Source organism: Chrysochloris asiatica, unplaced genomic scaffold (genome assembly GCF_000296735.1).
Source record: "Chrysochloris asiatica unplaced genomic scaffold, ChrAsi1.0 scaffold00230, whole genome shotgun sequence".
Classification (NCBI taxonomy): Eukaryota; Metazoa; Chordata; class Mammalia; order Afrosoricida; family Chrysochloridae; genus Chrysochloris; species Chrysochloris asiatica.
The window spans coordinates 2,580,552-2,595,622 of record NW_006408748.1 but is presented as its reverse complement, the minus strand read 5'-3'; the positions used below and the strand labels follow the sequence as shown (position 1 = coordinate 2,595,622).

Here is a 15,071-nt window from a genome sequence, read left to right as displayed (position 1 = left end):
CATGTTTGATCAATTTCAGATTGAAGAAGTTGGTAGAATTCTTCTATTTCATCCTCACTGGCTTTAATGGTTGGTGCGTAAATTTGAATAATAGTGGTATTAGCTGGGCTTCCCTGTAGGCACATGGATATTATCCTATCATAGATGGCATTGTACCTCTTGACTAATCTGGATATGTTCTTTTCAATAATAAGTGCAACACCATTCCTCTTCAATTTGTCATTCCCAGCATAGTAAAACATGTGGTCATCAGATTCAAAATGGCCAATACCAGCCCATTTCCATACCTTACCCCAATGCCTGATATCTATACTTATGCATTCCATTCCATTTTTGACAGCTTCCAATTTTCCCAGATTCATACTTCGTACATTCCATGTTCCAATGATTAATGGATGTTTACAGCTGTGTTCTCTTCATTTTGAGTTGTGCTCCATCAGCAAATGAAGGTCTTGCAGGCTTTTCACCCATGGGCTTTACTCCATTCGCATCATCACTGTCAGCTCTATTTTGACAGTCGCATTTTGAGTGCCTTCCAACCTGATGGGCTCATTTTCCAGCACTATATCTGACAGTGTTTCTCTGCTATTCATAAGGTTTTCAGTGACTAAATATTTGTTTGTAGTTCGTCACTCTTTCTTCCTATTCTTTCTTTGTCTGGAAGCTCATCTGAAACCTGTCCACCATGGGTGACCCTACTGGTATTTAAAATACCAGTGGCATAGCTTTCGGAATCACAGTAACTCAAAAGCCACCACTGTACGGCAAACTGACAGACGAGTGGTGGCCGCTTGGACCAATACTAGAAGGAAGGTGAATTTTTCTTCTAAAAAATCGTTACTGGTAGAACACCCACACTTGCAGATAATACCCACTTGACCTGGCTTCAATGACTGGAAGATCAGAGCTCAACTAGAAGAAGAAAGAAGAGGAAAAAGAGTTGATCTGATACAATTTGATGAACTTGACCTATACCTATGGATGCAGTAGCTCAGAAGAGGGAACAAATCTTTACAGCAAGGATCATTCCCACCCCCTCCATACACAGAGTAGATAGGGATGGGCTACTTGGACATTGGCTACCCAAAAGGGGGGGTGGGGCTACAAAGGCAAGAAGTGACTGGCTTATAAGCTTTCAAGAGGGAACCTAGATCCAGAGGGCGTGGAAGAAGGTAGAATCTCCACTGGGTTATCCAATCTGTCTGGCCAGGGCTGATGAGATGCGGCTAGGTCTCTTGTGATAAAATAGTGAATAATTGTTATCAGGACTGATTGTGTGGGTTGGAAATGTAAAGGTAGATGTTTTGTAGCAAAGGAGGGGAGTGATTAATTTTGCAGTCTAGGAGCGGTGGTCCCTGGGACCATGAAGAGAAGAGTGGAGAGCAGGACCCTACCCAGAGAAGCAGTGACGCCAGAGATGGAGGCAGAGATGAAGTGGCTGGAGACTTTAGAACCAGAGAGGGAGAGGGGCTGTGTGCTGATGACCGGGGGGAAGGCTTGCAGGGTGTACCCTTTGGTTGTTTGATGATGCATGGATGGGATTGTAACCATGGCAATGAAACCATATGCAATAGGATGAATTTAAAACTAATGTTTTTCCATGTAAACATCACATAATTCACAATAAAACATTTTTAAAATAATAATAATTGTTAGTGGTAACGAGACAGATTCATCACTACGAGCCTGAGAGTAAACGACAGGGTATGGAATGGAAACATCTTCAATCACCAACCCAGAACAGGTAAAAGTCAACCATCAGCTGGAAAATTGATGCTTAGTTTTCTAGGACTCTCAAGGGCCACTGTTGGAACACTATCAGGAAAAAGTTCAACAATCAACAGTGATTGTTACAGTGAGATGCTTACTGAAGAGCTGAAGCTTAAATTTCATATTAAATGCCTAGAGCTCCTATCCAAGAGCATTGTGATCTTAAATGACAATGCATATCCACACACCTCTGCCCACACTGTTGAGATTGCAAAAACTTCATTTTGAGGAAAGCACCCTCCCTAGAGTCCTGATCACGCTCTATCAGACTTTCACCTATTTGGTCCCCTGAAAGCAGCCTTTTGAGGGTAAAGATTCACCTCGAAGATAAAGATGTGAAGACCTCAGTACATTTGTGACTCGCAGCTCAGCCTAAAACATTTTTTAATAAGGGAATACGAAAGCTTGTTGACAGGTAGACAAAGTGTATTGAAAGCAAGGAGATAATGTCGAAAAATGATGTATTTGTCTTCTGAAAGTCAATTAAAATTCTCCAATCAGAATGCAGGTAATTGACTCATATGTCAATCCTGTCTAGGAGTGCTGTGTTTTTATTCTTGTATATTATGTAGTAGTGCTTCATTGGTTCAAGTCATCTGTCTATATTTCTTAGAATCTTTAAAGTATCAAAGCCATGCTGTGTTCCACATAGGAGCTCAAGTGGGAAGGCTGTCCTTTTTGCCAAATATCACACTGCCATTTGGTAGGAAAAGTCTGCAAGTGGTCCATTTGAAAACCAGGACACTACTTTTTTCTCTGTCCTTTCCCTATAAAATATTTTTTTACCTTTCCTACTTTTTCTTGTGTAAATCATTTCATAATTGCTGGCCTTTACCATTTGATCAGACCTTTCTGAACCTCAATTTAGGCTTTGGCTAAATTGTAAGTATGTAGCTAATATACTTAAAAGGTTAAGTCATTTTTAATTCTTTTAAAAATGTATTTATTTTCTACAATAATAAAATGAGAGGAGCAAAGCTCCCATGTGAATGGTTCTTCTATTGCAGTTACAGTTAAGTTTTGGTTGTGAGGATATAAGTAGAGCAGAACTCGAAATGAAAACAGATGTATTTATCAGAAAGTCACATTATTTTTACCCTTTTTGTATATATTGAGCTCATAAATTTCCCATATCTGTACATTATATAATTTTAAGCATAAATCATCCTAAGAGCCTTATACTCAAAAAGGGGGTCAAAGCATTTTTATGAATGATAATGGTTATAGGAAATGTTTATTTCTTTTTTGTTTGTTTATAGTAAATCTGATATGTCTCGCTTGCGATTAGCTGCTGGTAGTGCCATAATGAAGCTTGCGCAGGAACCTTGTTACCATGAAATTATTACCCCAGAACAGTTTCAGCTCTGTGCACTTGTTATTAACGTAAGTCACAATATCATTTTTGTGTTAGCCTTCAAAGTTGCATATGTTTACAGTAAACCCTAAAAAGGACTGATCTTATTTTTATTTTAACTAAATATCTACCAAATATTGTTTATTCACCCAGTATATTTTTAAGTACATATTCAAAATGTTTTCATTCTTTTTATAAATGTTGTTTGTCAACTTAAGTTATTTTAACTATATTTTCTTTTTCAGCTTTGAAAGTAACTGGTATTTTCTTGTGTTTTTCAAGTATTTTTATGGTTTTGTGCTACTGTAGGATGAGTGCTACCAAGTAAGGCAGATATTTGCTCAGAAGTTACATAAGGCACTTGTGAAGTTACTGCTCCCATTGGAGTACATGGCGATCTTTGCCTTGTGTGCCAAAGACCCTGTAAAGGAGCGGAGAGCACATGCACGACAGTGTTTGCTAAAAAACATAAGTATACGGAGGGAGTACATTAAACAGAACCCAATCGCTACTGGTAAGTACGCTTTTCAGTTCCCAATTTGTAAATAATCTTATGAGTCTGTCAGTTTGTGAAATTTTTATATTCATCTACCTGTATTTTACTTTTATAATATGACTGTTTTAGCTATGACATAGCTGTCATTTTAGCTATGTACATCCTGGTTTCTGAATCTTACTTATAATACATAAAACTAATTTGAATTCTTATTAGAATATCAACAGTGTGCCTTGATTTGAATTCATTGCTTTAATAGTCTTCAAAATGGAAACTGAGTTGGTTGGAACTTAAAGATAAAGGGTTGTGTGTTTGTTTTTATAAAAGTTATTATTGTTAATGTTTTCATTTTAGAGAAATTACTATCACTGTTGCCTGAATATGTAGTTCCATATATGATTCACCTGCTTGCCCATGATCCAGATTTTACAAGGTCCCAAGATGTTGATCAGCTTCGTGATATCAAAGAGTAAGTCATGTTGTTTTTCTTTACCAAGAATTATGAAGATTTATACTTTAAAAAAAACTAAAACTATATCCTGTTATTATTCCCATTAGAATAAAAACCTTTTAATTACTCAGAATAGGTTTGGTTAATTTTTTATATGATGTTGTTTTTAAGGTATTTGTTCAGTTTGGTCATTTAGAAAACCATGTAGTAAAAAATTCTCTACTTGAAACTAAACTTTACTTGCAACCTTTAAAATATATGTGAAAATATGTGCACACATATTATTATAAAATTAGATTTGTTATACCAGATGTATGGGGAGATGTAGATACACAGGGAAATTTGCCTCTAGTGGAAAGACGGACCAGAAAACACTCATGAAGTTTGTATATGATATCATGCAGGGCAAAAGAGTGGAAGGAGGCCTAGACTTGCCTACAAATAAATTATCTGTTTTTAAAAAAATCTTAAACAATATTGACTTTCTTTCCCCATTGTTATGCTTTTACTTTGCACTCTTAAACTGATTCAGCTTTTGTTTAAAGTATGTGTGTATTAAACCTATTCCTAATGTTATTTAGGAGCTCTGGTAGCGTAGTGGTTACGAATTGGGCTGCGAACCTTAAGGTCAGCAGTTCGAAACTACCAGCTGCTCCGCGGGAGAAAGATGAGGCTTTCTACTCCCGTAAAGATTTACACCCTCGGAAACCCTGTACAGGGTCGCTATGGGTCGGAACCGACTCGACGGCACTTAACAACAACAATGTTATTTAAGGTCCTAGTCAACATTTTTATTTGTTTTTTCACACTCGTCCATATTATGGGGTTCCAATTGTGTTTTAATCTTCTGTTTGAAGGAAAAGAGACAACATCCAAAGACATCACATATTAAGACTTTATCAGTGGCTCGTGGCGGTTGTAACAGACAGAAACATGGAGACGCAGGTAGCAGGAGACTGATTTGTGTAATGAACAGACTCAGTGTGGGGACATGGAAACTGACCTTCCCTAACCTCTACAGAGGAATGGATACTAAACTTAAAGAAAATGCCTTTCCTATCAAAATATTTGAAAAGAACATTTTGATCTTAAGGCCACCTGTGTTCAAATCGATCCATATTAAGCAAGCAATATCAGTTTGATTAGCAAATTTTATTTCAACTAATTGAGTCATCTAAGGATGACTTGGGAGCACTGCGGTTTTGTAGGATAGGAACTAGACTGAAGTAAATATTTTTGTATTTTAAAATTGACTTAAAGACATACATGATTAGATATATATTTCAAGAAGTCACATAATTAGATTTCAGAGGATATAGGTTCTAGCCCCAGCTATGTGACAACTTTATTTTTGTAGACTTCAATTGGCCTTATCTGTAAAATGGATACTTTAAAAATTGTTAAGTCTTAAAATGTCTTCCAATTCAAATTTTTACTATTTTACTTCTAAAAATAATTTTTGTTATAGGAATTTTTCAGAAAGTGATGATTATGTTTAACTAGAAAACAGAGTTTATAGTAGAAGACTTCTTGTTGCTGTTATGTGCTGTGGAGTCGGTTCCACCTTATAGTGACCCTGTACAGGGTTTCCAAGGCTGTAAATGTTTACGGGAGCAGAAAGCCTTATCTTTCTCCCGCGGAGCAGCTGGTAGTTTCAAACTGCTGGCCGTGAGAGTCACAGCCCGTGTAGAGGAAGGATTAACCCTTAAGAGGTAGTTATAATGTGGGGCTAGTACTACAGTACATGAAGTAATTGAAGTTGAAATTAAAATCAATGGTTCATCACATTTGATTTCATTTCCTTGATTTCAGTGGTAAACAACTAGTGATTTATTTTTGTTCTATCTAGTGTGCAGCACTTGAGTTTCTTTACACCTTCAGTTCAAGTGATCATGTCATTTGAAGTGTTACATAAAATACTTTTAAAAGTTGGTCATTTAACTCTATAGTGATTAATAACTTATAACTACACTGTGAGGAGTCCTGGTATGGCACTGTTGGTTAATGCACTGGACTGCAAGGTCACTTTGAACCTCAAGATCAGTGATTCAAGCTCACCAGCTGTTCCTTGGAAACCCTATACAAGGTCACTATGAGTCGGAACCGACTCGATGGCACTTAACAACAGCATAGACATCGTACCCACTCCCATAAACATATGCAATCGAGTGAAGGATACAGAACAGTGATGAAGCAATTATAATACATAGTGTGATGTGTGCTCTGCTGCTGTAGTAACAGGAGTCCTGATGTGGTGCTGTAGGATAAGCACTGGATTGCTAAACTCAAGGTTGAGGGTCAAGCCCACCAGTCGCTTCCTGGAAATCCTGTACAGGGTCTCTATGATTCAGTACTGACTTGACAGTACTTAATAACTATGTGAACACCTAGAAAAGACACATGAGGTTTCTAATCACATTTAAAATAGTAGAAAGATATTAGAACAGAAGTTCTTACCATGTAGATTATGGGCAAATCACTAAGGAACAAGATTTGCTGGAAAGAGATAGAAAAGATCATTTTAAAAGGACCTGAGGAGGACTGTCTCAGTGGTAAATGAAAAAGCCATACAGTGTTATAAAAAGGAAGAAATGGTCAGTTACTGTCAAGTATTTTATTGAGTGTTTTTTGTGCGTCAGGTATTCTACAAATATTATTTAATCCCCCATACAATTTCTGGAAGTAATCACCATTGTTTCAGTTTTACAAATGAAGATATGACCAAGGGTAAGGTTACACCTCTAGTAAATGCCCTTTGAATTTAGTATCAAAGCAATTACTGTAACTTATTGAGGAGTGCCCTTGAGTCGATTGCGACTCATAGGACCCTGTACAAGGGTTTCCAGTGAGCAGCTGATGGGTCTGAACTGCGGACCACGTGGTTCAAAGTCCAGGGCATGTCCTACAACACCACACCAGGAGTAACAGGGGTGAAAGCTTAATTGCCATGTGATAATAATGTAGACTACTTTTAAAAGAGACTGTTGTAAAGACAGAAATAGAAGGTCTCCAGAAAGGAGCCAGAAGATGGGGGTGTAGTTGCAAATGAAAGAAAGAACAGTGGTAGTAAAGTAAGGTGAAATCTACAAGAGGAGGAATGGATGGAATCTTAAAGATACATAAAGTGAGGAGAAGAAAACAACTGCTGTGAAAAACTAGATCAAGTCCCTAGCTAAGGACACATATGGAATCCTGATGTCCGCTGTAGGATAAGCACTCGACCACAAGATCAGCTTGAACCACAGGGTTGGCAATTCAAGCTCACCAGCCGCTTCTCAGAAACAGGGTCGCTGAGTCAGAACTGACTTTTCATGGCACTTAGCAACAGAGACACGTAGTATAGCTGGCTGGCATGAAATGCAGGATAAAACTCTTAAGTTTATAATCGCATCAGACTTTTCAGTTGTGTGATTTCTCTGTAGCAATAAACATTCTGGATGTAACTACCAAAAAGTTTGAATTGATCTAGTTATTAATTTTTCAAAGTAAGTATACCAGAAAATTAGTTCGAAAGTTGAAACTATTTTCAAAAGAATGGTTAAAATATTGACTCGTGGAATGTACAATAGAAAGGAAATGGGCTGGATAGGTAAGATGTTAGTGGATACAGTTGTGTAAGTACCTAAGGAAGGTGGAATATATAGATTTATTATTTCACTGGTGCATCATTTCAAGGAATGGCAAGGTCCAGGAATGTCTGAGGGAATAGAGTCCCGTAAGTAAATGGGATAAAGGTAAATTTCAGCAGGCATGAAAAGATCAACAATTTAGAAAGTATCATGAGTGGCAGATAGAAGACATAGCCATATAACATAAGCTTCTTAGGAATAATTTTACACAAATTTTGGGAAATAATTTACTGGCATGAATATTGAAGAAAACAGGCTGAATTCACTTTCAGACCCTAGTATGAGCTTGAAAGGTAAGCAAGACAAGTGTCATTCTCAGATGAGAACTTCATTTCTGTTACAGCAAGAAAGTGAAGTGACCATTCAGAGAGCACAGTGAAAGGGTTTGGGAAAAGAGTCAACCCTGTTAGATAAGACAAGAAGTACAGTGTTGTTACTTCAGTTTCTTCAGTTGGAATCGTTCAAATTAGCTAATTATTCATTATTATTAGTTTTCTTTTCCCTCCAGGATCCCAGCATCTGTCTAGTTTCTAAATAGAGTTAATACTTTGCCAGAATTAGTAAGCATTGAAACTACCAGTTTTCATTTAAACAATTACGCTAAAAACATAGTGCTAAAGTTTCTCCCTTGGCTTAATGTCTTGATACAAGGGGGCTTCCAAAATTTTGTGGAGAATTTCCACTGTCTTTTCATTCCATTCCATGAACTTTTTGAAATCCCCTTGTACATTCACATGGAATATAGGCAAGGGACTTCCCATGGAGTATCATCAAATAATTTCTTCCATATTTATTCAGTAAAGCAGTGATTTTGTTGTTGGTTTTTTGTTTTGTCACTGAGTGCCTAAGAATTATTCGGGAAGCTTATTAAAAGCATAAATTTCCAGGTTCTCCCCCATAGAGTTATCGATTTAAGTGCCCCAAGTGATTCTAAGGTTCAGTCTGATTTGGTATCCACTTTTACATAAAAATTCAAATGGCCATTTTAGACACTTTATGAATGAATTCGATGAGTGTACAACACGTGGAAAACCGCAAAACTGGTTTGGGATAAGACCGCTTAGATGAGTGCTAGAATACATACAGTGAGAGACTTATGTACATCAGGAAACAGAGCTGTGTTTTCATTTTTAATATTTTATTTTGTGTTTTCATTTTCTACTTGTATCTAATATAAGCAGGATAATGTGTCTGTCACAATTTAGGATTTTCCTAATGATCTACTTTGATTTTATTAAAGCTAAACAACAGAGTTACTAACAAGGTGTATTTCTCCACTAAGCAAAAGGACCTATATCTAGTCTTTTGAATGGATGGATCTGTTTACCACTTAGGTGCCTGTGGTTTATGCTTGAAGTTTTAATGACAAAGAATGAAAACAATAGCCATGCCTTTATGAAAAAGATGGCAGAGAACATCAAGTTGACCAGAGATGCCCAGTCTCCAGATGAATCCAAGACAAATGAAGTAAGAAGTTAGGATAGTATGTAGTAAGATGTTACAAAAAAATGATCTAATGAACTTTTAATAAGAGTTATTGATAAGTAGTTATTCTATTTGGTTTTGTTTGGGCTTTGTTTTCTTTTTTGTTTAGTGCATATTTGATATTCATGTTTTATTAGGGTAGAGGGCAGTTTTGTTTACCATTTCTGAGAAGAAATCCTGAACACAAATATTAAATAATCAAGGAATAAATTACCACATATCTTTGTTGTGACTCTACTTATATTTAGTACTTTTGGTTATTTTACACTAATGAACATTATATATGATCTTTCTTTTTTTCTCCCTAGAAACTTTATACAGTATGTGATGTGGCTCTGTGTGTTATAAATAGTAAAAGTGCTCTGTGTAATGCAGATTCACCAAAGGATCCAGTACTCCCAATGAAATTTTTTACGCAACCTGAAAAGGTAATTTCCCCTTGTTTGTCTACCACACTAAACTGACTTAAGTTTCAGTTAACATCAACCAAAAGGCAAATACTGGATTGCCATACCACAGAGTAAATCATAACTTAGTGAGTTTATCATGAAATAGAAGATTGTCCTCCAAAGCCTCACAAGACATTGTTCTCATCATACAAAGTAGAGACTATAAGTCAAGCTTTGTGATTCAAAGTAGACTAAATCTTTGTTATTCTTTGCCTGAATTACTTTACTGGGTGTTTCTAATATATAAAAGAAGTTTTTGTACTTCTTAATTTATTTTAATGTCGTTGAAACACTGTTAGTGTTTTTGTAGGCAAAACATGCACATTGAATGTTTCTATAAATAAATATGTAATTATATATTAAGATGTCAGCATTGATTGAATTGGGCTTGACAGTTGATAAGCCGGGATTCTAATCAACCTCTTACAGCTAGAGGCACTTTAGGAGAGTTAATCATTTTTTAAAACCATCACTACTGTCCATTTCCAAATTAACAGAAACTCAGTGCCCCCTAAACACAGACTACCCTTACCCCCTTTCGCACCACTGACAACTACCAATAAACTTTGGTCTCTAAACATTTGCCTATTTCATGTAAGTGGGTTCACAATATTTGTCCCTTTATAACTGACCTTCTACACTCAGCATAAGGAGCTCTATCTAGTAGCATAGTGGTTATGAGTTGGGCTGCTAACCTCAAGGTCAGTTTGAAACTGCCAGCTGTTCTGCTGGAGAAAGATGAGGCTTTGTGCTCCCATAAAGGTTTTTTGTTTTTTGTTTTTTTTTTAATGTTTTATTGTGAATTATGTGATCGTTTACATGGGAGAACATTAGTTTTACATTCATTCTATTGTATATTGTTTCATTGCCATGGTTACAATCCCCTCCATGCATCATCAACCAACCAAAGGGTATACCCTACAAGCCTGCACCACGGTCCGTCAGCACACTGCCCCTCTCCCTCTCTGTGTCTAAAGTCCCCAGCTGCTCCATCTCTCTATGTCATCGTCTCTGCCTCCATCTTTGGTGTTACTGTTTCTCTGGGTAGGGTTCTGCACTCTGCTCTTCTCCTTTGCTGGTCCCAGGGACCTCCGCTCCTGAACTGCAAAGTTACTCATTCCCCTCCTTTTTTTTTTTTTTTTTTTTTTAAATTAAATGTTTTTATTTTGGATTGAGTGAAAGTTTACAGGGCACATCATCTGCTTCACATTCAACCATTCATATAGCTTGTTTCATTACATTGATTATTATCCCCTCCATATATCATCAGTTTACAGTGTTTCTCTCTATCCTCTTTAGCTTATTTTTTTTTTGGCTGCGGGGGGACTTGCCTTTTTGGAATTTACAGTCTCGGCTTTTAGGGAAGGTTTTTACATTTGTCTGTGGATATCCAGGGCTCATGTATGAGATTACTAACAAGCATTACTGAATAATCAGATGAGGGAGCTCCCATAAAGATTTATAGCCTCAGAAACCCTATACAGGGTTGCTATGAGTTGGAATTGATTCCACTGCACACCACCACACTCAGAATAACACTTTCAAGATCCATTCATGCTGCCAAATATTTTTAACTAGAAAAATTTTCCATGTTTTCATACATATATATGCCTCATTTCTAACAAGCTCCCTGGATTACCCTATAAAAGAACATTCCAGGAAATGGATCTTGCTACTTTGAGAAAAAATTTTGCTGTCTGACTTTTTGGGGAATAGTAAGAATTACAAGTCTTTACTTTCTAATTTAATAATCTTTCTAAATATTCCCAGTTGGACTCTTGATTTTCAATTTACTCTGTTTCTCATGGTTGATAGGGACAGGCAACTTAGACATTGGCTATCCTAAAAGGAAGGGACGGGGGGGTGGCTATAAAGGCACAAAGTGACTGGCTTACAAATTTTCAAGAGAGAATTTAGTTTCAGAGCGAGAGGAGGAAGGTAGACTCACCACTGAATAGTTTTCATAAATGATTATATATTTTAAAAAAATTTTTTTTTACTCTATTTCTGATTCATCACCATCATGAATGGCAACCTGTTAGTTGCCATCAGGTCAGTATTAACTCATAGCCATCTTATGCACAGAACGAAACATCATCTGGTTCTGGGCCAATTGCTGTGCTTGAGCCCATTGCTACTGCCATTCTATTTCATTGAGGGTCTTCCTCTTTTTCACTGACACTCCACTTTTCCCAGCATGATGTCCTTCTCTAGGGACTGATCCCTTCTGATAATATGTATGAAGTATGAGAGACAAAGTGTGGCCATCTTGTCTTCTAAGGAGCATTCTGGCTTTATTCCTTCCAACACAGATTTGAATAGACTAGTACCCAGATGCCATCATTAATAATTAAATCTTATATCACTCCACCTAAATGGCTTTGTGTGTGTGTGTGTGTGTGTGTGTGTGGTTTGTTTTGATATCTGAAACTAGTGTTTTAATTTGTTAGCAGTAATTTAGGTTTTTCTGATTTCAATGTGTAACTTTCCTCATTTTTCATTTCTAATATAATGTCTCACTGTAGGATCAGCACTGAACTGCAAGCCACAAGGTGAGCAGTTCAAACCCACCAGCTGCTCCTGAGAAACCCAATGCAAAGCCACTAGTCGGAACTGAATTGGTGACACTTAACAACAACATATTTGTTGCTGTATATGTAATTTAATCTGCTGCATATACACTAGAAAACTTGGTTTGATAAGGTAGTGAGTAAATGTTGCTGCCCAAACCTAGTAACATTTATTTTAGCACATGTGCTAAAACTGTACACTAGCTTTGATTTCATTTTTTCTTAATTTAAATATATATATATGAAATTAATAAATATTTTTAAGTTAATGGACTTTTTTATTCTAGTACCTTTTTTTTTTTTTTGCCCCAGTGACACTGTTTAGGTTTGTTGACTTTTTTTGGTCAGGGTGTTTAATAGGAAGTGGCACAGTGGATCAAATTTGAACTCTTAACAATTTATAAAGATTCTGCTTTCAAGAAAATAATATCAATGTCCCCATTCTGTTTTACTTATTTATTTATTGGTTAATATCATTTCTGGTAAAGGAATAAACAGAAAATCATTCACCCTATACCTTACAAAAAAAGAATAGGAATGTGATTTCATTTCAAATGCAATTTAAGAACTTTGTCTCTGCCATTTGCCTAAGTCTTGTGTACCACTGATTTCATTGAAAACTAGACATACAATGTAGTTTATGAAATATGCTTTGATTATTTGCTGAATTGATATGTATGGGGGGTATCCAAAACTTAATGAAAAAATTCCACATTATCTTTTAATTTCTTTTTTTTTTTAACCACAAACTTTTTGAGGGCTCTCTGCCCCCATATATTGTTTATTGTTGCTAAGTGTCATCGAGTCGATTCAGACTCATAGCAACCCTGTACACGGTTTCCAAGGAGCAGGTGGTGGACTTGAACCACTGACTTTGTTCACAATCCAGTGCTTATCCTACAGTGCCACACCAGGAGGTCCCCCTCATTTTCTACTAGTGCAAATGTGATTGTTAATGTAAGGCACAATGTCTGCAGGTTCTCTTTAGTTACAGTGTTGTTAAGTGCTATTGCCAAGCTCTAACTCATAGCAACCATGTTTCCAAGGAACAACTGGTAGATTTGAACTACCCTTCTTGGAGCGCTTATCCTGCATCACTACACCAGGACTCCTATTTGTTGTTAAGTGCGTGGAGTCAGTTCCAACTCCCAGCAACTCTGTATAGGGTTTCTGAGGAGTGTCTGATAAGTTTTAACCACCGACCTTGGGATTCAAACCAACCTTACCATCCAGTACGTATCCTCAGCACCACACCAGGACTCATGTGTTCACTTTAATTAATGTTTCGTTTTTTTTTTCCCCATAGGATTTCTGTAATGACAAGAGTTATATTACAGAAGAGACGAGAGTACTTTTGTTAACAGGAAAGGTATTATGTACTCAATAATTTAGGAGTCTTTATTTTGTATGTATATTACATCTGCTATTCTTAGAAATAATTTATATGTGTCTGCCAAAATTTATACTTCCTGGGTTTTAGAGATCACATTTTATATTACTGCTCTAAAACAACTGTTTCTTGCCATGAAGCACTCTTTAAGAATTGCGCCCACACGTTCTCATCAGTAATGATAGACTTCAAGTTATTTAGAATCCACAAAGTAGGTTTCCTTGAGAAATGGTATAATCAACTAAGATGTCTAAGAGAAAGAAAAGAAATATTTTGGTAAACAATTTCAAAACTATTAGTACGTATATTGAATAGTTTGCTTATAAGGAAGGCATTTTACTGCGTGTTTCACTATTTTAGGATTACTGTTTTGTTTTCATTGGAATAATAGATATTTCCTAGTTTAATAGAAGTAATGTAAAGTTTTAGCTGTATATCAAGACAAACACAATTTTGTAGAACTGTCATTTCTAATAATGAGATAATCCCTTGGGTTAGGCTAAATAGCTCTTACATGTGTTTAAATTTGTATGTATGCGTTGTAATAAGGTATTAAATAACATGTATGTGTGTAATTTTTAGCCAAAACCTGCTGGAGTGCTAGGTGCTGTAAACAAGCCTTTATCAGCAACGGGAAGGAAACCATATGTTAGAAGCACTGGAGCTGAGACTGGAAGCAATAACAATGTAAATTCAGACCTGAATGCTGCAACTGGAAATCGATCAAGGCAATATATTTTTTCTCCAGTTACTTTATTACTATCTTTCAGTTGGTTCATTTTTTCATCTGTGTTCTTAAAGCATTCTTTCACAAATGGACCTCCAGCTTTAGAAAGTGTCTTGGTACAAGGTAATACTGCTGAATTGTGATGTCATCATGAGGGAAAACTGGCAGTAAGCTATACATTTTGCAACAATATAACATTCTAAGTATAGGGAAAAAAAATTTTTTTAATTTTTTTTCTCACCAGAACTACTTTGCATTAAAATGTGTATTATAAAATCAAACACATTGCAATTGAGTCAGTTCTGACATACGGTGATCTCATGTGTTGCAAAGTAAAACTGCTTCATAAGGTTTTCTTGACAGAAGTTGATCACCAGTCCTTTCTTCCATGGTGCCATTGGGTGGGTTAGAACTGCCAACTTTAGGTTATCAGCTGATCACAAAGTGTTAGAAAACCAAAAGGGAAGGACATGCTCAGCATTTCTCAAGATGGAAAAACTGAATAAAAAAATCTAGCTTTATTTTGCAAAATATTGATGTAGAAAGCATCAAAAGAAAATGGAAGGTATATGTATAAGCAAATTGTTCCCTGGGGAGCCATCAAGGCAAGCAATCAAGTCCCTTCAGAACAAGACTGAAACTCAAAGGGAACATTCATAAGCAGGCATGTAAGCTTGCAGGCAAGCACATTGGTCTACTGGTAAGTGGAAGGAGGGGTAAAGGCAGCAATGAAGAAATGGGCTGAGTTCA

At 36.5% G+C, this 15,071-nt stretch overlaps 1 protein-coding gene across 1 annotated transcript in view; it reads left to right on the top strand.

The window, feature by feature from the left end:
• Positions 1 to 15,071, top strand: part of PDS5A (PDS5, regulator of cohesion maintenance, homolog A (S. cerevisiae)) — a 142,227-nt gene that overhangs the window by 122,121 nt on the left and 5,035 nt on the right. Inside the window, exons 23-29 of the mRNA XM_006873223.1 lie at positions 3,030 to 3,153; positions 3,434 to 3,638; positions 3,975 to 4,089; positions 9,035 to 9,167; positions 9,494 to 9,613; positions 13,511 to 13,573; positions 14,177 to 14,322. Of these exons, the coding sequence (XP_006873285.1) occupies positions 3,030 to 3,153; positions 3,434 to 3,638; positions 3,975 to 4,089; positions 9,035 to 9,167; positions 9,494 to 9,613; positions 13,511 to 13,573; positions 14,177 to 14,322 (906 nt within the window). The remainder of the gene's footprint in view (positions 1 to 3,029; positions 3,154 to 3,433; positions 3,639 to 3,974; positions 4,090 to 9,034; positions 9,168 to 9,493; positions 9,614 to 13,510; positions 13,574 to 14,176; positions 14,323 to 15,071) is intronic.